We start from the raw sequence: 27077 nt of genomic DNA on the forward strand, positions 1-27077 counted from the left end.
GGGCTAGGGAGATGGGAAAGAAGAGTGGCAGCAGTAGGCATCCTGAGGAATGTCTTTGATGAGATCTTACATACTTCCTGGGCTTGCTCCAAGTTTTCTGTTTGTTTTTGTGATATTTTGGGGGCTAGTGAGCAGGGACAGCTATGGATTCTTAAGGGAAGAAGGAAGGGAAGAAGGGAAAGATGGAGAAACTCAGGGATGAGACCACACAGAGGGACAGCCTGTCTCTCCTGCAGTAGGAGAACCATGGCTGAAGGGGTGTTTGTACCACTGTGTGGCTGCTGGTCAGGGAGCTGTGGTATCTGCTCCCATCCTGTCTTTATTCCTTGTATATACCAGACCCTCCTCCTGCAGTTTTTTTTTTTTTAAGCACATTGGCTTTTATTCATTCATTTTTAAAGATTTCTTTTTGGCTGCTCTGGTCTTAGTTGTGTATGGGCTTTCTCTAGTTGTTCAAGTGGGGACTGCTCTTCGTTGCAGTGCACAGGCTTCTCATCATCGTAGCTTCTCTTATTGCAGAGCATGGGCCTTAGGCACGTGGACTCAGTAGTTGTGGCCCATGGGCTTAATTGCACCTCAACATGTGGGATCTTTCTGGACCCGGGAACAAACCTGTGTTCTTTGCATCGGCAGGCAGATTCCTAACTGCTGGCCCACCAGGGAAGCCCCTCCTCAACTTTTTGATGTAACCCAAGTCCCTCCCTGTGTCTTAATTTAACTACCATAGACCTGGTGTTTAGGCCAAAGCACAGCATCAGTGAAAAAGAGTTGGTTCTGCAATCCAAGAATTTAATTCAGTAATCCATCATTGTTTATTTATGTGTGCATGTATACTTGTATGTATGTATTTACGTGGAGTTGTATGGAAAATTATCTCCTGTGATTATAAATAGAATATCATGACTGTTACGAGAAATGCATTAAAATAATGTGTAATTTAATATGAAATTTATTTAATCTTTCATATTTGAACAAAATACATTCACATAATCTTGTGATCTTCATTAATTACCACTTAAAGATGGAAACTATAAATTATGTAGGTAAGGATTAGATAGAAATAGCTTTATACTCATGGATGGAGGATAGACTTGTTTTGTTTGATTAGTTATAGATCTTAATTCCTTTTGTCAAAGATACTGTTAGATTATGAAATACACCACAATTCTGCTTGATAATGAAACTTCTCAGGAAAAAAGGAACACTATGATATCAATTATAATGATTATAAAATATATCATGATTAGAAATGTTACAGTGTGAAGATGTATATCTTAATAATTGAGGAAATACGATAATTTTACTGTCAGTGAGGAGCATAGTGTTTCCTGTTTCCCTTTGGGCCTTCCTAGATTTTTAATCAGTTATTAATGGGGAATTTACATAACCTATAGCTACTGGACTTTAGGCTTTAATAAGCCAACAGTTATGAGGAACCCCAGTGTGCAAAGCACAGGAACAGACTCTCTTCTTTATTGTTAAATCATCAGTGTGCGGTCTGAGGAGGGAGGATAAATTAAAATGGTACATTGAACAGGAAACACAAACACATGATCGGCATCACTGGTAAAAAGTATGCGTTAAATGCTGAACAGATTGGAGATGTACTATGTGCTAGTTTTTTTCTTTTCTATTAAGCGCAATACAGCAGTTTATTAAGATGCTTAGAATGACTACAAAGGGAAATAAAGACCACAAAATTATACATTCTACAGCTGTGTGTCATGTATAAGACGGTGTAGATGAATACATGAGGATGGTGTTTATAGGTAAAACTAGATATCCCAAATGGGACTCACTGATCTGTTGCTTCAAGACAACACCCTTTTGTACAGGTCTTAAAGGTGTCAAAATTAGTAGTCTCATAGTCAGTCCTTGCATGTGATTTTAGCATAAAAGATTTTAGAAAACTGATCTGAAATATCACAATTTTCATTTTTGTCAGCTGTAATGTCAAGGATTTTCAGAACAAGAAAAATGCAGTAATACAGGACAATCCAGATGTGTGTCTCATGTGACTAGCCTCTGTTGCAAAACTGTACATGGTTATGGGCAAAAACTCGGAGAAGGCAGTGGCACCCCACTCCAGTACTCTTGCCTGGAAAATCCCATGGATGGAGGAGCCTGGTGGGCTGCAGTCCATGGGGTTGCTAAGAGTCGGATACGACTGAGCCGGATACAACTGAGCAACTTCACTTTCACTTTTCACTTTCATGCATTGGAGAAGGAAATGGCAACCCACTCCAGTGTTCTTGCCTGGAGAATCCCAGGGACGGGGGAGCCTGGTGGGCTGCCGTCTATGGGGTCGCACAGAGTCGGACACGACTGAAGTGACTTAGCAGTAGCGGTAGCAGATGGGCAAAAACTAAGTCTGTCCAGAAGTCCACACCTGTGCAGTTTCATGTTTTAGCTTAATAATCTAGATATAACACTTATTACACAGCAATGGCAACACCAAAAGAAGAAACAAACCTGTGATGTGTATACAGTAGCAATATCATAAGCATCATTTGAGTAGGTCTGAAAAACTGTAGCTGGTTTTTTTTTTTTTTTTTTTTTTTGGCCATGTCAAGAGGCATGTGGGATCTTAGTTCCCTGCCCAGAGATTGAACCCCTGTCCACTGCGTTGGGAGTTCAGAGTTTTAACCACTGGACCTCCAGGGAAATCCCTGTAGCTAATTTTATGGCTCAGTAGAATATTACGAGGTTGGCATGAATCTAAAGTAGAGCCATCTTTTAAATTTGCAATGTGTAGAACATATAGGCAAGTGGGTGCTGCAGCCGACCGGTTTTAATTTCAAAAAGTGCTAAATAGGAACACAGAGAATCTTGAATGAAGATCGAAGTTGTTTTGATCACCCATCTGTAGCTGACATATAAATGATGCTCTGTTGCTAAGGCTGACCTGTCTCAGGCCTTCTGTGGGGGAGTTGGGGGAGTCCTTGCTGGGAGGTGGAAGCTTGGACCCTTATCACGTCTTTATTGTCTAGCTGGATTGAGAACCTGGGAAGGTTACTATATTTTTAGCCTCCTCGTTTGTTTTCTCCCACATCACACTTTTTAAAGGGATCCGATTATATCTATAAAGACACTCCACAAACATTGGCTATCATTAAGTAGGTTGATACATCCCTATCAGGATGTGAAAAGGTGGGAATTTTGAGTACTGTAGAGCTTCACTATCCAGTGCTGTAGCCACATATGATTATGAATCACTCTAAAGTTGCTTGGTCCAAACTTAGATGTGCTAAAGTGTAAAAGATGTACTAGATTTCATAAACTGTATGAAAGAGTGTATAGTATCTAATTAATAATTTTCTATTAATGAAGGTTACAGGGATAATATTTTTGACATACCAGGTTAAATCGCTTTTATTTATTTTTTAAAGTATAGCTGTTAGAAAATTTAAAATTATATATGTAGATTAAAAAAAAAACTCTGAAAAGCATATGTTGAAAATGGTTGGCCACCAGGGTGCACTGTGTGCCTAATAGCCCAGCCTTTTGAAGTTGTACAGGCCAGGGAAGCAGAGGCACTTTCTCAATGCCTAGCCGCCTGGAGTTCTGTGTTCCTCCTGTCAGGAGTTGTTGAAGGCTGTATTCTTTTCCCAAAACTTTATAAATAGAGCTAGGCCTACAGTTTAGTCTTCCTAGTTTAAGCTACTTTTATTGAATTGGAAGAAAAAATTAAATCGATTTTATTGAGGAATAATTTACATAAAATAAAATGCACCTATTTTAAGTATCCAGTTTGGTGAGTTTTAACAAATAGACCCACATAACCACACTGTAATCAAAATACAGAACCATTTCCATTAGGCAGAAAAGTCACCCATACTTCTTTGCAGTCAGTCACTTTCCCTCCCTGCTTTCTGTCACAGATTAGAGCTGGTCTTTTTTCCATAGACTTTCAAATAAATGGAATCAGATAGTATGACTATTCTGTGTCTGGTTTCTTTCACTTAGCATAGTGTTTTGAGATTCATCCTTGTTTTAATACCAACAATTAGCTCCTGTTTATTGCTGAGTATTTATTATTTCATTGTATAGATAAGCCGCAGTGTGTTTATCCATATTGTTGGTAGACAGCTGAGTGGTTTCTAGTTTTTGGCTATTACAAATGAAGCTGTTCGGAACATTCATGTGTAAGTCTTCATGTGAATGTATGTTTTTAATTTTCACAGGTAAATGCCAAGGATTAGAATGGCTTGTATTAGGTATATTTTTAACTAGAGAAATGGTCAAACTGGTTTCTGGAGTCGCTGTACTATTTCACATCCCCACCCTCAGCATATGAGAGCATTAGTTGCTCTGCATCCTTGCTGGTGCTTGGTATTATCAGTTTAAAATTTTTGCCATTTTTGTGAGTTGTGTGTAGTGATTTCTTGTTGTGACTTTACTATCTTTTGATGATTAATTTTTAAAAATCTATTTTATTGAGTTATAACTTACACATAGAAAACTTTTACTTATATAATTGGATGGGATTTGAAAAATCCATGTACCCAACCATTGCAGTCAAGATACATTTCATTACCCTAGAAAATTCCATCCTGTCCCTTTGCAGTTAATTCCACACCTTCTCTGGCCCTAAATAATCATTGACTTGCTTTTTGTGACTATAGATAGTTTGCCTTTTCTAGGATTTTATGTGACTAGAATCCTACAGTAAGTATGTCCTCTTTTCTGTCTGGCCTCTTTTGCTCAGCATGATGTTTTTGAGTTGAGATATGTCTGTGTGGTTGTATGTGTCAGTACTTTCTTTTTATTGCTGATTAGAATTTCATCAAATGCGCATAGCATAATTTTTCCTTTTAATTTATTTACCTGTTGACAGACATTTGGGTTGTTTCCAGTTTGGGGTTATTACAGATAAAACTGCTATGAACACACACACACACACACACACACACACACATATCTTTGCGTGGACATGTGTTTTAGTTTCTAATCGATAACTACAAAGGGGTGGAACTAAGAGCTCATATGGTAAATATGTTTATTATAGGAAACTAGCAAACTATTTTTTGTGGTTGTACCATTTTACATTGCTACCAGCAATGTATGAAAGCTTGAATTGTCCCAGATCCTAGGCAACAATTGGGATTGTCAGTCTTATAATTTTATCTGTTTTATGTATGTGTACTAGTAGTTCATTCTGATTTTAATTAGTATTTTCATGTGGACTACTGTTATTGAGGATCTCTTTGTTTGCTGATCAGCCAACCTTTTGTAAAAGGTCTTTTGTAAGTTTCATATTTATGTTGAGTTTTTTATCTTTTTATTAAGCTGTAATTCCATACTTTGATTACAAGCCTTTTCCCAGATATTTGTTTGGTGAGTATGTTTTCTCAGTCTGTAGCTTGACTTTTCACTTTCTTAACAGTGTTTTCAAAGAGCAGAAGTTTTTATTTGATGGTTCAAGTTGTTTTGTATCCTAATTAAAGACTGTCTGCCTACCCCAAAGTTGGAGTCTTTTCTCCTATGATTTCTTTCTTAGAAGTTTTTTATTATCAGCTTTTACAGTAAGGTCTGTGATTCATTTTGATTTAATTCTTGTGTATGGTATGAGATCTGGGCAGAGCATTATTTTTTCCCGAGTGGATATGCAGTTCTTCTAACATCATTTATTGAAACAACTTTCCTTTGTTGAGTCATCTAGGTACCTTGTTGAAAATCAGTTGACCATATAATATGGGTCTGAAATTTTGGACTCTGTTCTCTTCATTTACATTTCTGTCTTGTTACTACAACACTGTGTTGGCTTTGTAGTTGTTCTTGAAATTAAGTACTCTACCAACTTCTCTAATTCTTCGGGCTTTATTTCTTTTTCAATTGGTTTTATTTTTTTCCTATTCTAGATCTTCTTGAGAAACAGAGTTGGGAATCGATGTTTCAGATTATGATTTAGAAACCGATTAGAAAGATCTGAATATCAGTAGAGAAGCTTTTGCCTACTAGGCTCAATCAAACAGGGAACAGCAGTTATTGCCTATTATTGACGATGTCAGTGCATTCCTGGCATATATAGATGGCATGTCTTCCATTTCTACACAGTAAATTGTCCCCATATATGTGTTTCACAAGGAGAACAGCCTATTGACCATGTATAGACACTGTAAAATCTTAAACAAAAAATGTTATCCTACCCAGCAGTCTGTTGCATATAGTCTATTGAATAAATCAGACTTAGTTTTTGTTTTAAATATTTTCTTTGGTATTCCACCAGAATCTTGAGCTCAATGATGATACCGTTCTAAATGAGATAAAGTTAGCAGATTGTGAACAGTTTCAGATGCCTGATTTATGTGCTGAAGAGCTTGCTGTTATCCTTGGAATCTGGTAAGTTAATGATTTACTTGACCACCTTGAATTTCTTGGGTATTGATTATCTTGTGTTGGGGAAATCTTTGTTCAAGAAGGTCCCCAGAGTTCGGGATGAATAAGGAGTCTTGTAACGGTTATGAAGATAGAGAAGAGTTGGGCAACCAATGAAAGGGTTAGAGATTAGGAATCTCCTGTAAGTTGGTATACTTATCCGTCTCTTTTCTTCATAAAGAAAATTCTTTCTGTTAGCCTTGGCTGGTCTTCCCTTGTGGCTCAGCTGGTAAAGAATCTGCCTGCAAAGCAGGAGACCTGGATTCAATCCCTGGGTTGGGAAGATCCCCTGTAGAAAGGAAAGGCTACCTGAATAGAATCTTAATGAAATATTTTGATATTTGAGTATATGTACATTCAGAGGATAGAATTTTTAGTATGGTAGAACCTTATGTGTGGTAGAAATAGTTTTTCATTTTATGTTTTATTTTTTTAGTATAAATTTATTTATTTTAATTGGAGGTTAATTACTTTATAATAACGTATTGGTTTTGCCATACATCTACATGAATCTGCCACAGGTATACACGTGTTCCCCATCCTGAACCCCCCTCCCTCCTCCGTCTCCGTACCATCCCTCTGGGTCATCTCAGTGCACCAGCCCCAAGCATCCAGTATCATGCATCAAACCTGGACTGGTTATTTGTTTCATATATGATATTATACATGTTTCAATGCCCTTCTCCCAAATCATCATTTTATGTTTTAAAGTAATTTCACATTTGGGCAAAGGTTGCAAGGGCAAGGCATTAAAAAGACTTTTTTGAGAATGATTTTTTGACGTGATATTCTGTCACCACTAAATACTTTAGTGTGTGTCTTCAACAAACAAGGGAGCTTCTGTGCATAGCCATAATACATTTATAAAAATCAGGAAATTAGCACTCATGCTTTACTATCACTTTGTACTCAGACCCCATTCAAGTTTTGCCGGTTGTCCCAATAATCTCCTTTATAGCACAGGATCCAGTCTAGAACATGTGTTATATTTATGTTTGTATTCTTTCTGTCAGTTTGGAATAGTTCTTCATTTTTGCTTGGCTTTTATGATCTTGACACTTTGGAAATTTATAAGCCAGTTATTCTGTAGGATTACCCTCAATTTGAATTTTGTCTGATTCAGTTCAGTTCAGTTCAGTCGCTCAGTCATGTCCGACTCTGTGACCCCATGAACCGCAGCACGCCAGGCCTCCCTGTCCATCACCAACTCCTGGAGTTCACCCAAACCCATGTCCATTGAGTCGATGATGCCATCCAACCATCTCATCCTCTGTCGTCCCCTTCTCCTCCTGCCCTCAATCTTTCCCAGCATCAGGGTCTTTTCAAATGAATCAGCTCTTCGCATGAGGTGGCCAAAGTATTGGAGTTTCAGCTTCAGCATCAGTCCTTCCAATGAATATTCAGGGCTGATTTCCTTTAGGATGGACTGGTTGGATCTCCTTGCAGTCCAAGGGACTCTCAAGAGTCTTCTCCAACACCACAGTTCAAAAGCATCAGTTCTTTGGTGCTCAGCCTTCTTCACAGTCCAACTCTCACATCCATACATGACCACAGGAAAAACCATAGCCTTGACTAGACAGACCTTTGTTGACAAAGTAATGTCTCTGCTTTTCAGTATGCTGTCTAGGTTGGTCATAACTTTCCTTCCAAGGAGTAAGTATCTTTTAATTTCATCGCTGCAGTTGCCACCTGCAGTGTTTTTGGCACCCAGAAAAATAAAGTCAGTATCTATTTCCACTGTTTCCCTATCTATTTCTCATGAAGTGATGGGACCAGATGCCATGATCTTCATTTTCTGAATGTTGAGGTATAAGTCAACTTTTTCGCTCTCCTCTTTCACTTTCATCAAGAGGCTCTTTAATTCTTCACTTTCTGCCATAAGGGTGGTGTTATCTACATATCTGATGTTATTGATATTTCTCCCGGCAATCTTGATTCCAGCCTGTGCTTTCTCCAGCCCAGTGTTTCGAATGATGTACTCTGCATTGTCTGATTAAAAAAATATATATATGATTAAATTCACATTCTGGGACTTCCTTGGTGGCTCAGTGGTAAAGCATCCAACTGCCAGTGCAGGAGACACAGGTTCAATCCCTGGATCGGGAAGATCCCACATGCCATGGAGCAACTAAGTCCATGGGCCACGACTCCTGAGTCTGTGCACTAGAGCTAGATTCTGGGAACCGCAACTACTGAGCCAACATGCTGCAAGTACTGAAGCTCCCTGATACTCCCTAGAGCCTGTGCTCCCTAGCAAGAGAAGCCAGCGCAGTGAGAGCCCCATGCACCACAGCTAGAGACTGGCAGCTGTTCCCTACAACTAGAGAGAAGCCTGCATACCAGTGATGACCTAGCACAGCCAAAAATAAATGAATTCACATTCTGCACCATTAGCAAGGGTATCAGAGAAGGGAAGTTTTATGGTTCTTATAGCATCCCAGCAGGTAGAACAGAATTTTGAATTTTATTTTCATTCTTAATACAAATAATATGAACGCCAAAGAATTGATGCTTTTGAACTGTGGTATTGGAGAAGACTCTTGAGAGTCCCTTGGACTACAAGATTGGGGCAGGAGGAAAAGGGGACGACTGAGGATGAGATGGCTGGATGGCATCACGGACTCGATGGACGTGAGTCTGAGTGAACTCCGGGAAATGGTGATGGACAGGGAGGCCTGGCGTGCTGCGATTCATGGGATCGCAAAGAGTTGGACACGACTGAGCGACTGAACTGAACTGAACAAAATAACTTATATAATATATAAACATAAGTTATATAATGTAATAATAACACAGATCCATACAGAGTGAAGTAAGCCAGAAAGAAAAAGACCAGTACTGTATACTAACACATATATATGGAATTTAGAAAGATGGCAATGATGACCCTGTATGCAAGACAATAAAAAAGACACAGATGTGTATAATGGACTTTTGGACTCAGAGGGAGAGGGAGAGGGTGGGATGATTTGGGAGAATGGCATTGAAACATGTATACTATCATGTGAGAAACGAATCGCCAGTCTATGTCCGATGCAGGATACAGCATGCTTGGGGCTGGTGCACGGTGATGACCCAGAGAGATGTTATGGGGAGGGAGGTGGGAGGGGGGTTCATGTTTGGGAACGCATGTATACCCGTGGTGGATTCAAGTCAATGTATGGCAAAACCAATACAGTATTGTAAAGTAAAATAAAGTAAAAAAATTAAAAAAAAAAAAAACAAACTTGAAGATTGCAAATACCATTAGCTCAGTCTGTGTGCTTCTTTCCCATTTCATCTTCCTTCTGTCTTAAAAGGTAATCAATGGCCTAAATTTTGTCTTTGTCATTTTCTTTCCTTTTCAAAAAATATATTTACTCACATGTCTTTTATACTTCTCAGTCAATTATTTTATTTGTCTTGCAGCTTTATGAAAGTGGTATGTTACTACATGTAGTCTTCTGTGATTTGTTTTTTTCTGTCACCAATGTCTTAAAATGACTCATCCATGTTGTTACATATAGCTGCAGTTTACGTTGCAGTGTAGTGTTCTGTTGGGTATTTTACAGTGTATTGATTTCCTTTTTGGACATTGGATTGTTAACAGATTTTTCCTGTTACACACAATATTACTATGGATATTTGTATGTATGCTTCCCAGTATAGCCATTGAATTTCTGTGGGCTCTATATCTAGGCTGGAATTACTGAGGTTAGGATATGTGAATGTTCACTTTATAAGACAGTGCTGAATTGTTTTCCAAAATTATTCATACTTGGATCAGCAAGATCTAAGCATTCCCATTGTTCTGCCTCTTTGAGAACTTCTTAATTTTTGCCTGTCTCATGGTGATAGTAATTTTTTTGGTATGAGTTTAATAAATAGGAATTGGTGCCATATTATTTTCATTTTCTTTGTGGAATGGCACAGATTAGATTTTTTTTTCTTATAAAATAAATTGTGTTAACATTTAGTACACCACCACATTTGCTTGTTAGCATTTTATTACTTTTGTGCTTATCTTTGGCACAGTCATCTCTACATTTGTAAATAATACAATAATATTATATGAGGAGAGTAAAAAAGTTGACTTAAAGCTCAACATTCAGAAAACTAAGATCATGGCATCTGGTCCCATGAATCATGGCAGATAGATGGGGAAACAGTGGAAACAGTGGGTGACTTTATTTTTCTGGGCTGCAAAATCACTGCAGATTGCGATTGCAGCCATGAAATTAAAAGATGCTTACTCCTTGGAAGGAAAGTTATGACCAACCTAGACAGCGTATTCAAAAGCAGAGACATTACTTTGCCAACAAAGGTCCGTCTGGTCAAGGCTATGGTTTTTCCAGTGGTCATGTATGGATGTGAGAGTTGGACTATAAAGAAAGCTGAGCACCGAAGAATTGATGCTTTTGAACTGTGGTGTTGGAGAAGACTCTTGAGAGTCCCTTGGACTGCAAGGATATCCAACCAGTCCATTCTAAAGGAGATCAGTCCTGGGTGTTCATTGGAAGGACTGATGTTGAGGCTGGAACTCCAATACTTTGGCCACCTGAGGCGACGAGATGACTCATTTGCTGGGAAAGATTGAGGGCAAGAGGAGAAGGGGACAACAGAGGATGAGATGGTTGGATGGCATCATCAACTCGATGGACATGGGTTTGGGTGGACTCTGGGAGTTGGTGATGGACAGGTCTGGTGTGCTGTGGTTCATGGGGTCACAAAGAGTTGGCCACAACTGAGCGACTGAACTGAACTGAATGTGCTTTCAAATATATGAATATAGTTTACTTGCCTCTTTAAAAATTGTATTTCATTCATTATGATATGCATTCTGGAATTGATTTGCTTTTATTAATTTTTTAAATTTAAAGCACAGATTTCCAGAAGAATAACCCAGTGCATAAGTTAACTGAAGAGGAACTGCTGGCATTTACATCAGTAAGTAATGTCTTTTTCCTTTCTGTTTTTTTTTTTTTTTTTCCCTTGTAAATTATTTTGCCTCTGGTATGTTCTTGCCTCAGATTGCTCATTGAAATACTGTCACCTAAGGAAATTAAGGCAGAAAAAAAAGCTTATCATTTTAGTTTCCAAGCTGCATATATCTTGATGCTGATTTAGACATAAGCATTTTAAAATTTTTCTTTATTTTTAATTGGAAGATAATTGCTTTACACTGTTGTGTTGGTTTCTGCCATACATCAACATGACTCAGCCATAGGCTTACACATGCTGCCTCCCTCCTGCCACCTCCTCCATCCCACCCCTCTAGGTGTCAGAGAGCCCTGGGTTTGAGCTCCCTGCATTGCATCAAATCCCCACTGGCTGGCTGTTTTACATATAATAATGTATATATTTCAATGCTTCTCTCTCAATTTGTCCCACCCTTTCCTTTCCACACTGTGTCTGCCGGTCTGTTCTCTACAGACGTAAGCATTTTTGTTTGTACTTGCTTGAATTTAAGGGCAGCGAATAAATATTTCTTGTTCTTTGTTTGATCTTTGCAGGGCCGAGTCCAGTATCTTGCACATAATATGTGCTTGATTAATACTTGTTGACTGAGTAAATGAAGTGACAGAGCAAGAGCTGAATCTTTACTTCAAAGCCAGTGTAATGTGCAACTCTTTTGGTTAAAATTTGAGGGTGATGCTTCATGGATAGGGTGGGACCGAGGGGTTCAGAGAGCGAGGGGCAGAAACCGGATAGCCTGGTTTATGGAGGCTCAGGCAGGAGACAGTGTCGAGAGCAAGGGGCACTTGTCAGTGTTCAGCGGTGGAGAGCAGTCAGGAGGAATTTGATGGCTGGAGTGCATTGCTTATCTCTATGACAAGTTTGGTGAAATAGCTGGGTAGTCACCTCACTGCAGAGAAATAAGGAGAGAATGGTATGTGAGAAAATAAAGTTGATAGATAAAGACCACAATTGGAAAAAATGGCCGTGAAAAGGAAAGATAGGAGAATAGATGTTTGAGGGTTTGATATCAAAGAAGGCTTTTCAGAAGAGGAAAGCCACAGAACAAGAGGGCAGTTGGTATCTTTAGCTTTATAGATAGAAAGATACACACATCTTTAATGAACCCAAGTTGCTCAAGATACATCATTTTTTCAAAGGCATTTTTATTATCATAGTTAGGGATCAAGTTAGAATTCTGGTGTTTTCTTCCTTTGTTATTTTTCAGATAAGGCAGAACTAAAGTACTTTTATCTGGTAGAAAGAAAGGCTAGCTTACTTTGTGCTGTAAAAGAAATTTTGCAAGTTACTGTGTCCTACATACAGTTTGAGAACTGGTTGATGTTAATCTTCTGAGTCCTCTGAGTGCCTGTTGTAGTTTCCCACTTCAGTATTGTTAGAAATCGGCTGATTTTCATTATAGCATATGTGTGTTTAGGTAACTATGTGGAATGCCCCTAATTAGTTGTTACATAAATGGTAAGGAATTTGACAAGTAAAGTGTTAAACCTTTTTTAAAAGATATATTTTAAAAAATATTATGCACCTCTTATTTACTTGTTCAACATAGGTTGAATACTTAACACACGCCTTAATACTTAAAACTAAGACATTGTGCTGGTTATTGAGGATATAGCAGCCTTTTCCCTCTTGGAATTTTCATCAGTTTACATTCTTGTGAGGGAAATACATGGTAGACAAAGACAGATATCTGACAGAAGTACTTATTGTAAACAGAAAACAGTGTAGCGGAGTAAGAATGGGTGAGGGGTGGCTGTTTTAGGCGAGACGGTGGGGGAGCATCTTCATGGGAAGGTGATGTTGAACACAAGTCTTCCTGATGTGAGGCACCAGGAAGGACACACGGGGTCTGGTGTGGTGGGAGTCTTGAGTCAGTGTCGGGAAGTACAGAGCTGGATGGGGACAGTCACTGGTGTGTAGCTGGTAAGTGATGGCCTGGGCGCCTGGGCTTATTCAGATGACAGAGGTAGACAGGATGCAGCCTATGACAGGAAGTGTTCCTGTTGGCCTCTCATGGGAAGGTGGTCACAGAAACATCTTCTTGGGATTGGCTTCATAAGCACATTATTGTGGAATATAGATTGTCCACAGTTAACCTGAAATGACATGAAAGTACTCTCATCACATTCAAGCAGTTAACTGAGTTTTTAGTGCTTTTTGTGGATGTGATATATTTCTTCTTTTCTTATCGTTTTTCTGTCCCCACCCCCTTTTTTTTCATTAAAGACATTTATTTATGAAGCTGTGCTGGATCTTGAGTTGTGGCATATGGGATCTAGTTCCCTGACTAGGGATCGAACCCAGGTCCCCTGCATTGGGAGCGCAGAGTCTTAGGGACCCTGGTGCCACCAGAGAAGTCCTCCCGTCCTTTTCTTTCTCTTTCCCTGTGCTTGTTCCTCTGTAAAGTGAGGTACAATCCTGCGGAAGTAATTACCTCTAGAAGCCTTTGCTGGTAGGTAGCTCAGCCCTCCTAGCTTGCAGTGAAGGTTGTATTCTCTGGTTTTATGTTTTCCCCCAGGGCTTTATGATACATGATTGTTTTGCTCTTCTCCTCTCGATCTCCTCCAAGTCAGCGCTGACCTGAGAACTGATGTCTTTTTCAGGAAAAACTGTTCAGTGAAAGTGCTCCATAGTGCCAGTCCTAACACTTTCGAAGAGATGAGTTGGTTAATGCCAAATAAATTTTTAATTGATGAGAAGGAAGGCAAGGAACTTAAGAGTGAGGAGAGCTCTGAGGAGTCCCATGCATACTTTGGGCTGTGTAATACCCATTCCATTCCTTGTCCCAAGTGAAGCTACAGAATACTCCAGAAAAACCCAAGTCAGCTCTCCTTTAGTCATTCAGTCTTTCCACCCTTCCTGTGCGTGATTCTGAAGCAGATAATAAGGTGAATTGTAAATGGCCCCTGGTTTCAATAATTTTACTAAAATTTAAATCCTAAGTAACTGTATATCCTGTACATAAATATCCTTTATTTATGTCCTGTATAACTGCTGAGGAGTGTCTGAGGCAAAAGGGACCACTTTTAGCTGCTACCTTGCTTCTGAATTCTCTTTTAACAAAGATCATATTTGGGCTCACTGTAATTATTTATGTGTATGTCTTATCTTCCCTTAAGACTCTAAACTTCCAGATTTAGGGACGGTCTCTGTCCTTCTCTGGGTCTTCTACAAGGTCCGCTACAAAGCTTTGCTCATAGTTCTTGCTCAAGAGAAGTATGCAGAATACGGGAATGAATGAAGTATACTGAACCAGGAACTGGAGCTGCGCTACTCCACTTAGTTCTCTGGTGTAGGTAGTATGACAACCTAGTATATAATTGATACCTGGTGTGTCCTTCTCATCTTTCTCTTCTGTAAAATGAGGGACAGCATGTGTCCCTCCCTCGGCACTGAAAACTTGTTCTTAGGGTCAAATTACAGAATGTGTCCGAAAATTCTTCAGAGTGGTAGATAGAACCTCATGCCCCCATAGCAGTCAGTGGTGAGTCAGGTTATCTGGTCGGTGGTTTTTAGGAGCATACTACTGTTTTCAAGGAATAGGAATTCCTAAGTGGATAAGGGCTGTTTGGAACTGGCTGTAGATGTGGAAGAGAAGGGAATAGAGAGGAGAGAAGCCACGTCCTTTTCCTGAGCATCCATCTCTCTACTCTGGCTGCAGCATGGTATCTGGGGTCTGGAGTAGTGAACTCTTGAGACTATGAGGTGTCTCTCTCTGTTGGAGAGCAAGTCCAGTAGAAATTTCACTACCCCTACCAGAGGATTGTGAGCACTTGGAGGGACAGGAACCACAGTTAGTGGCCATCTGATAAATACTTAGGAACCAAATGAGTGGCTTATTGGTCCTGAATTTTGTTCAGTTTTCATCAACTGTCCTAAAGTTTACTAAAACAGTGGTGAAATCTCTTTTCTGGAAGAATTTTTGCCAGTGTTTCCAAGTTGGTGTAGCATGTTGAGGTATGTGTGAGATGCACTGGGAAAAGGTTTTAATTCAGCAGTGGCAGAAGATTGTCCTAAGAGGTACACTTTCCTTTTTTTATTAACATTGTCATTATGTAATGCTATTCCGAGACATTCTTTCCTCACATTTCAGGAAAACTGAATGAGTCATAGTAAAAATAACCCACATTGTTCTAAAGAGCCATTTATGTTGTATTGGCTTGATAATTTAAAATTAGCTGTGTTATCTACGTTATTTCCTTTCAGATGAGCCAAGTCAGTGACATTCAGTAATGCTTTTAATTTCCTTTCATTGTTGAAAATGGGAACAATTTAGTTAATTCATACAGGTGTTTCAGTTTTCATTGGCAAAAGTTTTGCTGAAGTGTGAATTGATACTGGCAGCCTGCCTTCTGACTGTCTGCCTGAAGCCCCAAGGACTCTGTCAATGAAAAACGGAAAAAGACCTTTGAAAGTTATACATTATGTTGTATATATTTTCTCTTTCTGCTATTAATTTTAAAGCTATTTAATAATCACTTAACTGTGAACTCAAAAGTGTGCTAGCCATTTTTTACAAATAAAAATGATACTTTTTTTTCTTTTAGGGTATTCAGTTCAGTTCAGTCGCTCAGTCGTGTCCGGCTCTTTGTTACCCCATGAATCGCAACATGCCAGGCCTCCCTGTCCATCACCAACTCCCGGAGTTCACTCAAACTCATGTCCATTGAGTTGGTGATGCCATCCAGCCATCTCATCCTCTGTCGTCCCTTCTCCTCCTGCCCTCAATCCCTCCTAGCAGCAAGGTCTTTTCCAGTGAGTCAACTCTTCACATGAGGTGGCCAAAGTATTAGAGTTTCAGCCTCAACATCAGTCCTTCCAGTGAACACCCAGGACTGATCTCCTTTAGAATGGACTGTTTGGATATCCTTGCAGGGACTGCAAGGGCCTCTCAAGAGTTTTCTCTAACACCACAGTTCAAAAGCATCAATTCTTCAGCACTCAGCTTTCTTCACAGTCTAACTCTTACATCCATACATGACCACAGGAAAAACCATAGCCTTGACTAGACGGACCTTTGTTGGCAAAGTAATGTCTCTACTTTTCAATATGTTATCTAGGTTGGTCATAACTTTCCTTCTAAGGAGTAAGCGTCTCTTAATTTCATGGCTGCAGTCACCATCTGCAGTGATTTTGGAGCCCAAAAAAATAGTCAGCCACTGTTTCCACTGTTTCCCCATCTATCTGCCATGAAGTGATGGGACCAGATGCCATGATCTTAGTTTTCTGAATGTGGAGCTTTAAGCCAACTTTTTCGCTCTCCTCTTTCACTTTCATCAAGAGGAGCTTTAGGGTATACTTACTTCTTAATTTTAATTTTTTAAGATAGGCGATATAACTGCAAGATAGCCATGATACTTCTGATAGTTTGTCCTCATGTTACATGATGACATGTCTGTCTGTATTAAGTGGGGTAACCCAGGATTTTGATTTTCTTTCTGGTTTGAATACTTGTCCCCTCAGGTGTTACTCATGCATTTTAATTTAACAGGTGTTCTGATCATGGGCCTTGTAGCTATATCTGGGTGATAACTTGGTAGCTTTTAGAGAAGGAGGAGATGGGTATGCTTTGTTTCAGTTTGTCGGTAAACTAGTTTTAAACAAAGGCTTAAAAAATATTTTTTGACTGGAGTTGAACTAGATTACTTGTACGTATCTTATTTCAAGAATAGACAGAGAAAGAATGAGTAATAGGATTTGTGGGAGCTTACATGACTCTCTTCTTACCATCATCTACTCTGGTAACTGCTGGACAACTTTCTTCACAGTTAACCATGGCTTAAGCTTAATGCTTATTGGTGGCCTTATTTCTAGCCATGTTGGAGTAATGTACTGGATGTGAACACTTGTAAACAACCACAGATCTGGGGCAAAATATATGAAATAGCAGTGTATAAAAAGGATAAACTTTAATCCAATTTTCTGTTGATGACCCACCTTCTCCTACTGAAGAAGAGAATGGCAAACCACTTTAGCATTCTTGCCATGAGAACCCCATGAATATGAAAAGGCAAAAAGATATAACACTGAAAGATGAACTCCCCAAGTTGGTAGGTGCCTAAAATGCTACTGAAGAAGAGCAGAGAAATAGCTGTAGAAGGAATGAAGAGGTTGAGCCAAAGCAGGTAGAGCCCAGTTTTGGATGCGTCTGGTGGTGAAAGTAAAGTCTGATGCTATAAAGAACAGTATTGCAGAGGAACCTGGAATGTTAGGTCCATGAATCAAGGTAAATTGAAAGTGGTCAAATGGGAGATTGCAAGAGTGAACATCAACACTAGGAATCAGTGAGCTAAAATGGACCAGAATGGGCAAATTTAATTAAGATGACCATTATATCTACTACTGTGGGCAAGAGTCCCTTAGAAGAAATGGAGTAGCCCTCATTGTCAACAAAAGAATCCTAAATGCAGTACTTAAATGCAGTCTCAAAAGCAACAGAATGATCTTGGTTCATTTCCAGGGCAAACCATTCACTATCACAGTAATCCAGGTCTGTGCCTCAACCTAATGTTGAAGAAGCTGAAGCTGAATGGTTCTATGAAGGACTACAACACCTTCTAGAACTAACACCAAAAAAAGATGTCCTTTTCTTCATAGGAGACTGGAATGCAAAAGTAGAAAGTCAAGAGATACTTGGAGTAACAGGCAGGTTTGGCCTTGGAGTACAGAAAGAAGCAGGGCAAAGGCTAACAGAGTTTTGCCAAGAGAATGCACTGGTCATAGCAAACACTCTCTTCCAATACACAAGAGAAGACTCTACACATGGACATCACCAGGTGGTCAATACCAGAATCAGACTGATTATATTTTTTGCAGCTGAAGATGGAGAAGCTCTATACAGTCAGCAAAAACAAGACTGGGAGCTGACTGTGGCTCAAATCATGAACTCCTTATTGCCAAATTCAGACTTAAATTGAAGAAAGGTAGGGAAAACCACTAGGCTTTTCAGGTATAACCCAAATCAAATCCCTTACGTTTATACAGTGGAGGTGACTAGTAGATTCAAGGGATTAGATCTGATCGAATGCCTGAAGAACTGTGGACAGAGGTTCATAGCATTGTATAGGAGGCAATGATCAAAACCACCCTGAAGCAAAAGAAATGCAAAAAAGCAAAATGATTGTCTGAGGAGGCCTTACAGACAGCTGAGAAAAGAAGAGACGTGAAAGGCAAAGGAGAAAAGGAAAGATACACCCCTCTGAATTCAGAGTTCCAAAGAATAGCAAGGAGAGAGAAGAAAGCTTTCTGAACTGAACAATACAAAGAAACAGGAAAACAATAGAATGTGTAAGACTAGAGATCTCTTCAAGAAAATTAGAGATACCAAGGGAAAATTTCATGCAAAGATGAACACAAGAAGGACAGAAATGGTATGGACCTAACAAAAGCAGAGGATATTAAGAGGAAGTAGCAAGAATACACAGAAGAACTATACAAAAAAGATGTTAATGACCCAGGTAACCATGATGGTGTGATCACTCAGCTAGAGCCAGACATCCTGGAGTGTGAAGTCAAGTGGACGTTAGGAACCATCACTATGAACAAAGCTAGTGGAGGTGATGGAATTCCAGTTAGGCTATTTCAAATCCTGAAAGATGATGCTGTGAAAGTGCTGCACTCAATATGCCAGCAAATTTGGAAAACTCAGCAGTGGCCACAGGACTGGAAAAGGTCAGTTTTCAATCCAATCCCAAAGAAGGGCAATGCCAAGCAGTGTTTAAACTACTGCACAATTGCACTCATTTCACATGCTAACAAGGTAATGCTCAAAATCCTTCAAGCTAGGCTTCAACAGTATCAGTATGTGAATCGAGAACTTCCAGATGTACAAGCTGGATTTAGCAAAGGCAGAGCAACCAGAGATCAAATAACCAATGACCCATTGGATCATAGAAAAAGCTAGAGAATTCCAGAAAAAACATCTACTGCTGCTTCATTGACTATGCTAAAGCCTTTGACTGTGTGGATCCCAACAAACTCTGGAAAATTCTTAAAGAGATGGGAATACCAGACCACCTTACCTTCCTTGCTGGCGACGGAATGAAACACCAACACTGCAGAGTGGTTTGAATCCTTTTACTTTTTTCTCCTCGCTTCTTACAGCTGCTTTACTTTATATCTTTTGCACAACAATCTACAGGGCAAGTTGCCAAACACCATAATTCAGCAACTATAACAGTGCGCAGGCGCAGGGCGAGATAACCTTTACCTTAACTTACTTACTGCAGCTAAGACTTTGTTTTGGGGAACTTCCTTATCAACTTAGAATCCGTTTTGTCCCTGGGTCTGTTCCTTTTGAGGAATCAGAGAAACATCCTTGTGTGCAAGAAATGTTCTTTTCCCACGGGAACAAACAGGATTCTTAGCTGAACATCTCGTTTGCAAGAATGTTCAGCCCTGGTTGAGAGTCTCGTTTGCAAGCATTTCTCAACCTTCCTTATACCTTGTTCCCTACATTCCTCCTGCAAAATCTGTATGCATGTCAAGAAGCAACAGTACCAGACATGAAAAATGAACTGGTTCAAAATTGTGAAAGGAGTACGTCAAGGCTGTATATTGTCACCTTGTTGCAGGGAGAAATATCAATAACCTCAGATATGCAGATGACACCACCCTTAAGCAGAAAGTGAAGAGAAACTGAAGAGTCTCTTGTTGAAGCTGTAAGAGGAGAGTGGAAAAGCTGGCTTACAACTCAACATTCAAAAGACTAAGATCATGGCATCCGGTCCCATCACTTCATGGCAAGTAGATGGGGAAACAGTGAAGAGAATGAACAACTTTATTATCTTGGACTTCAAAATCACTGCAGATTGTGATTTCAGCCATGAAATTAAAAGATGCTTTCTGCTTGGAAGAAAAGCAATGACAAGCCTAGAAAGCATATTAAAGAGCGAAGACATTACTTGCCTACAAAGGTCCGTCTAGTCAAAGCTATGGTTTTTCCAGTAGTCATGTATGGATGTGAGAATTGGACCTTAGTGAAGGCTGAGTGCAGAAGAACTGATGCTTTGAAACTGTAGTGTTGGAGAAGACTCTTGAGAGTCCCTTGGACTGCAAGGAAATTAAATCAGTCAATCCTGCTGCTGCTAAATCACTTCAGTCGTGTCCAGCTCTGTGCGACCCCAGAGACATCAGCCCACCAGGCTCCCCCGTCCTTGGGATTCTCCAGGCAAGAACACTGTAGTGGGTTGCCATTTCCTTCTCCAATGCATGAAGGTGAAAGGTGAAAGTGAAGTTGCTCAGTCGTGTCCGACTCTTAGCGATCCCATGGATCACAGCCTACCAGGCTCCTCTGTCCATGGGATTTTCCAGGCAAGAGTACTGGAGTGGGGTGCCATTACCTTCTCCGAGTCAATCCTAAAGGAAGTCAATCCTGAATATTCACTGGAGGGACTAATGCTGAGGCTGAATCTCCAATACTTTGGCCGCCTAATGTGAAGCACCAACTCATTGGAAAAGACCCTAATGCTGGGAAAGATTGAAGGCAGAAGGACAAGGGGATGACAGAGGACAAGTTGGTTGGATGGCATCACTGACTCAGTGGACTTGAGTTTGCGCAAGCTCCGGGAGATGGTGAAGGACAGGAAAGCCTGGCGTACTGCAGTCCATGGGGTTGCAAAGGGTCACACACGACTGAGTGATTGAAGAACAACAAAAAGGATGATTAGTCATGACCAAATAGTTCTTATCTCAGGCATGCAAAATTGGTTTAACATTAAGTAGTCACTGAAGTTCATCTTTTAATACAGTAAAGGAGAAACACTGAATGATTATCTCACTATATTTGTTATTTCAGCATTTGGAAAAATTCAGTACTCTTTCATTATTAAAAAAACTTAGTAAACTCTGAGTAGAAGAGAATATCATCAATCTGATAAAAGGTTTCTATGAAAAATCTAGAGTTAAAATCATCATTCATGAAAAACAGTTTTTTTCCTCTAAGGTCAGGAAAGTGGCACTTCTTCTTTGAACCGAAAATCCCGGCTAGTGCAATAAGACAAGAGATACAGAGGGAGTGCAGGTTGGAAAGAAATACACAAAACTATCATTATGCATAGTGAAAGTGAAGTCTCTCAGTCGTGTCCAACTCTCAGCGACCCCATGGACTGCGGCCCACCAGGCTCCTCCATCCATGGGATTTTCCAGGCAAGAGTACGGGAGTGGGGTGCCATTGCCTTCTCCATTCTATAGCCATACTTTGTCCCTTATTCTTTCCCCATTCAGAATAGCCAGCTCTAGGACAAAATTACCCTTTTCCCTTTCAACAAAATATATTTGCATTCCTCATACCTTCTGAAAACTCACATCCTACTTTCCTAAAGCAGCCATGAACTGTCCTCTATATTAGCATATGTCTCAAGGTGGCTCCAGCGTTAGTTTCTCACAGGAAGACAAAGTGAAGTGAAATCGCTCAGTCGTATCTGACTCTTAGTGACCCCATGGACTGCAGCCTACCAGGCTCCTCCATCCATGGGATTTTCCAGGCAAGAGTACTGGAGTAGGGTGCCATTGCCTTCTCCAAGTCATTATGCATAGACAACACAATTCTTTACATGGGAAACCCTAAAGAATAGACATGAAAGCTACTAGAATTAATAAGCAACATCTGAGAATACAAGCTCAATATAAAAAAGGCAGTTATGTTTATATATACTAGCAGTAATAATTGGGAAAGTAATTTTAAAACCACACACAGTAGCATAAAGTACCAAATATTTAATGATGAATTTGACTAAACTGTAAGACCTGTACACTAAAAATGACAATTGTTGCTTTAAGAAATTGGAGAAATTTAAATAAATGGAGAGACTTACCATGTTCATGGATTGAAAGGCTTAATATTGTTGAATTCACAAGTCTTCCAGAATTACACAGTAATAAATCCAAACCTGAAAGATGGTGCTGTGAAAGTGCTGCACTCAATATGCCAGCAAATTTGGAAAACTCAGCAGTGGCCACAGGACTGGAAAAGGTCAGTGTTCATTCCAGTCCCAAAGAAAGGCAATGCCAAAGAATGTTCAAACTACACAATTGCACTCATCTCACATGCTAGTAAAGTAATGCTCAAAATTCTCCAAGCCAGGCTTCAGCAATACGTGAACCGTGAACTTCCTGATGTTCAAGCTGGTTTTAGAAAAGGCACAGGAACCAGAAATCAAATTGCCAACATCCGCTGGATCATGGAAAAAGCAAGAGAGTTCCAGAAAAACATCTATTTCTGTTTTATTGACTATGCCAAAGCCTTTGACTGTGTGGATCACAATAAACTGGAAAATTCTGAAAGAGATGAGACTACCAGACCACCTGACCTGCCTCTTGAGAAATCTGTATGCAGGTCAGGAAGCAGCAGTTAGAACTGAACATGGAACAACAGACTGGTTCCAAATAGGAAAAGGAAAGGAGTACGTCAAGGCTGTATATTGTTATCCTGTTTATTTAACTTCTGTGCAGAGTACATCATGAGAAACGCTGGACTGGAAGAAACACAAGCTGGAATCAAGATTGCCGGGAGAAGTATCAATAACCTCAGATAGGCAGATGACACCACCCTTATGGCAGAAAGTGAAGAGGAGCTAAAAAGCCTCTTGATGAAAGTGAAAGAGGAGAGTGAAAAAGTTGGCTTAAAGCTCAACATTCAGAAAACGAAGATCATAGCATCCAGTCCCATCACTTCATGGCAAATAGGTGGGGAAACAGCAGAAACAGTGGCTGACTTTATCTTTTTGGGCTCCAAAATCACTGCAGATGGTGATTGCAGCCATGAAATTAAAAGACGCTTACTCCTTGGAAGAAAAGTTATGACCAACCTAGATAGCATATTGAAAAGCAGAGACATTACTTTGCCAACAAAGGCCCATCTAGTCAAGGCTATGGTTTTTCCTGTGGTCATGTATGGATGTGAGAGTTGGACTGTGAAGAAGGCTGAGCGCCAAAGAATTGATGCGTTTGAACTGTGGTGTTGGAGAAGACTCTTGAGAGTCCCTTGGACTGCAAGGAGATCCAGCCAGTCCATTCTTTGGAAGGAATGATGCTAAAGTTGAAACTCCAGTACTTTGGCCACCTCATGCGAAGAGTTGACTCTTTGGAAAAGACTCTGATGTTGGGAGGGATTGGGGACAGGAGGAGAAGGGGGCGACCGAGGATGAGATGGCTGGATGGCATCACTGAGTCGATGGACATGAGTCTGAGTGAACTCCAGGAGTTGGTGATAGACAGGGAGGCCTGGCGTGCTGCGACTCATGGGGTCACAGAGTCTGACATGACTGAGTGACGGAACTGAACTGATAGCATCAATAACTCAGGCCTAACAAAGTTTCCAGGGGTCATTTATGGATGCGAGAGTTAGACTGTGAAGAAAGCTGAGCGTCGAAGAATTGATGCGTTTGAACTGTGGTGTTGGAGAAGACTCTTGAGAGTCCCTTGGACTGCAAGGAGATCCAGCCAGTCCATTCTTTGGAAGGAATGATGCTAAAGCTGAAACTCCAGTGTTTTGGCCACCTCATGGGAAGAGTTGACTCCTTGGAAAAGACTCTGATGCTGGGAGGGATTGGGGGCAGGAGGAGAAGGGGACGACAGAGGATGAGATGGCTGGATGGCATCACCGACTCGATGGACGTGAGTTTGAGTGAACTCCAGGAGATGGTAATGGACAGGAGGCCTGGATGCTGCGATTCATGGGGTCACAAAGAGTCAGACACGACTGAGTGACTGAACTGAACTGAAATCCAGTAGCAATCAAAATCCAGATTATCCCCCCCACCAACCTTTTGTTTTTCTTAGAAATTGACAGGCTGATTCTGAAATTTTTTGGAGTGCTTTTGTGATGGCCAAGTAAGTTCTTTGGAAGCATTTGTCTGCAGATAACAATTATAAGCTATGGACAAAAAAAAAAAATACTACCTGATGACATTGGGATATATGAATGACCCGTAAAGAGAAGCTAAGATGGTTAATATCACTAGTCATTGGGAAAATGCAAATTAAAACCACAATAATATACAGCTGTCTACCACTTAAATGGTGTGTTACCATGTGAGGTAGTTGAAATCCTCGTACATGGTAAATGTAATGTGACATAAAATGGCACCACCACTTTGGAACAGAGTTTGGCATTTTCTCATGCAGTTAATCATCAATTCCACCTTCAGGTATTTATCTATGTGAAATGAAAACGTATGGCTGCACAAAAATATACACAAATGTTCATAGCTGTTTAATTTGTAAGAGCTTAAAACTGGAAACAATGGAAATGTCTATCAACAGGTGAATGATAAACTGCACTATATGAATTTTACAAATAATGATAAGCTAAAAAACAGTCTCAAGATTCACATGTGTTTATAGTATACTTTATAACTTGCATTTTAGTTATGCTTAATCTTCTTTGTGTATCAAATAATAAAAAATAAAGTCTAAAAACCATTCTGCACAATAGCAAGATCATTTAAATATTTGATGAACCGTTTTAAAGAATAGACAGCACTGACATCATTGTGTACATTTTACTTTTAAAGTGAATTTTGCTGTTTTTTATTAGGGTGGTGAGAGGCAGAATGAGTAATGTGAAGGAAAAAACCTTACTTCAGTCGGTCTTCCAGTCCCCAGATAGGAGAAGTATAAGGGGATTATAGTTAAGATGGTAACACATTCGATATGGAGGAGTCTTATTCAAACTCATGATTTTGTGCTTCTTCTTTTGGCCATCATTGAAGCTAAAAGTGTTAGGCCATCTGACATTATGAATTAACGTTGTGTTAAAGGATGAAAAATTCAGTTCAAAAATAATTTGTGAGATTTAAGTATACCTGCTTTTCATGACCATCTGAAAGGTGCATCTGGCATTGCTGATGAAATAGCATCTCCAGAATGCAGGAGATCTTTCTTTTTTGAGGCAACTGAATGACTACCAGCTCGATCTCCCTGGTGTCTGCTTTGTATATAAAAATTTGCAGAGTGGAGAAAAGAGCTTTGAGAGCATTGTAATAGCAGGAATCCAGAATCTCAGGATTTGCCAAGCATGCTGCTAGATACTGTGGAAGAAATAAAGAAATAAAGCATAAGACTTGCCTTCATGGAATTTTTAATTTAGCCAAGATCCAATAAACTTACGAAAATGTAATTAACAATACCAGGCAATTTAAATTACATTGATAGCACAGATAAATCCCTAACTGTTTAGAAAATAAGAAAATATTTGGAACAGGGCAGTCAAAGAAGGCTTTGTTACCTCAGGGAGGATTAGAGAGGCCTTGAAAGACAGAAGGGATCTAGATGGAGTGATAATGTGCGAAAAGGCAAGGAAACGGCTTTGTTGGGAGGTTGGTTTAGAGCAGTATTAGGACTTGGGGGGAAAATAGCTTTGATTTTGAAATGGTCTACAGAGCAAGGACAGAGTGTTTGTACCACTGTTCTTTGTCTACTGGGTGTAATTTATAGACTGCATTTGGAATTTAAGCTTACTGTCATTTGGTACTGATTTTAACAAATGAATGCTCTTTTAAATTGCTCATTAAGAAGGGGGAATAATTCTGCTTTTTATAGTGTTTCTTTGATCCTTGCTTTTATAAGGTCAGCCTGACCTGGGTGGGCATCATTTGATTTGGCTTCAGTATAGCCAAGCAGTTACACACTCACAGGACAAATCTGAGTTGCTTTGATTTATATGTGGAAAAAGCAACTATCTGGAAAGCTCCTTCATATTTAAAGGAACAGACTGGCTGTCTGTCCTGTAAAGGGTCCTAGTGACCTCTGGAAGAAGAATGTTTGAAATGTTCAGTGATAAGAATGAAAGGAAATTGTCTTTTATGGAAATAACACTCCAGGTCCTCTTTGATGGTGTTATAGAATTTTCTTTGCTACTTTTCTGGGAGTGAGGGCAGAGTTGCATATGGTGGGAAATTGTGAGCTAAATAAAATCATGCCTGACTATACAAAACATGTCATAGTATTAAATTTTACTTTTTAGTGTGAGGTAAAGTGTAATAACACTTTACACACTGACTTCCATTTCAGGTAATGGCATTTCCTCAGATGGTAGATGATTAAAGCTCCTTTTTAAAATCTGAGCCCAAGCATCAGCTCAGGTGGCATATCTCAGTGAGAAACTCCTGCTGAGGCATGCAGAGCCTGCTCCTTTTTGTTCTCAAGGTATCTTGTTACACTCCTTATCAACAGTTGCTGAAGTGGATTGATTCTTTAACTTATAAAACATTCTAATTATAAATAAAGGAGTTTATTTCAACTTTTACAGCAGCAATAGAAATATTAAAATGTGTATGAAAAGTTATACACTTGTAAAAGCCTGCTGGCTCAATGAATCACCTTTTGGAGGTTTTGGTCAGTGAGATGTGAGCAGTGAGAGAACTTTTAAGAGACACACAAATGTTGCCATACACTTTTTAGGGGGTTTCTGACCTCTGCCCTGGTGTGTTGGTGTGTTAAAGTGGTGGAAATTCCATCTTACATACAAGTTTATTTGCAAATGTTGTCCTGATTCTCAAATTGCTTCCGGTTGAACACACCAAATTTCTTAAGTGTCTGATTTGCGCTGTATTTTTAGATAGTACTCAATTTAGTGAGGCAGTATTTAATCAGATTGCTTTAGATAATAAATTCCAGGTAAAAATAAATGAGCTTGTAAAAGACAGCACTTGCAACTGCATGATTCCATTTGTATGAAGTACCTAGAGTAGTGAAATTCACGGGAACAGAGAGTAGCATGGCGGTTGCCCCTGAGTGGGGTG

At 39.7% G+C, this 27077-nt stretch overlaps 1 protein-coding gene across 5 annotated transcripts in view; it reads left to right on the plus strand.

Annotated features, from left to right (window-relative positions):
• The window catches only part of TTC27 (tetratricopeptide repeat domain 27), a 178116-nt gene that overhangs the window by 34798 nt on the left and 116241 nt on the right, over nucleotides 1-27077 (plus strand). For all 5 annotated transcript variants that reach the window (XM_018055099.1, XM_018055101.1, XM_018055098.1 and 2 more), the window contains exons 8-9: nucleotides 6230-6342; nucleotides 11238-11304. In XM_018055099.1, coding sequence (XP_017910588.1) covers nucleotides 6230-6342; nucleotides 11238-11304 — 180 coding nt within the window. The remainder of the gene's footprint in view (nucleotides 1-6229; nucleotides 6343-11237; nucleotides 11305-27077) is intronic.

The sequence above is a fragment of the Capra hircus genome, chromosome 11 (genome assembly GCF_001704415.2).
Source record: "Capra hircus breed San Clemente chromosome 11, ASM170441v1, whole genome shotgun sequence".
NCBI lineage: Eukaryota > Metazoa > Chordata > Mammalia > Artiodactyla > Bovidae > Capra > Capra hircus.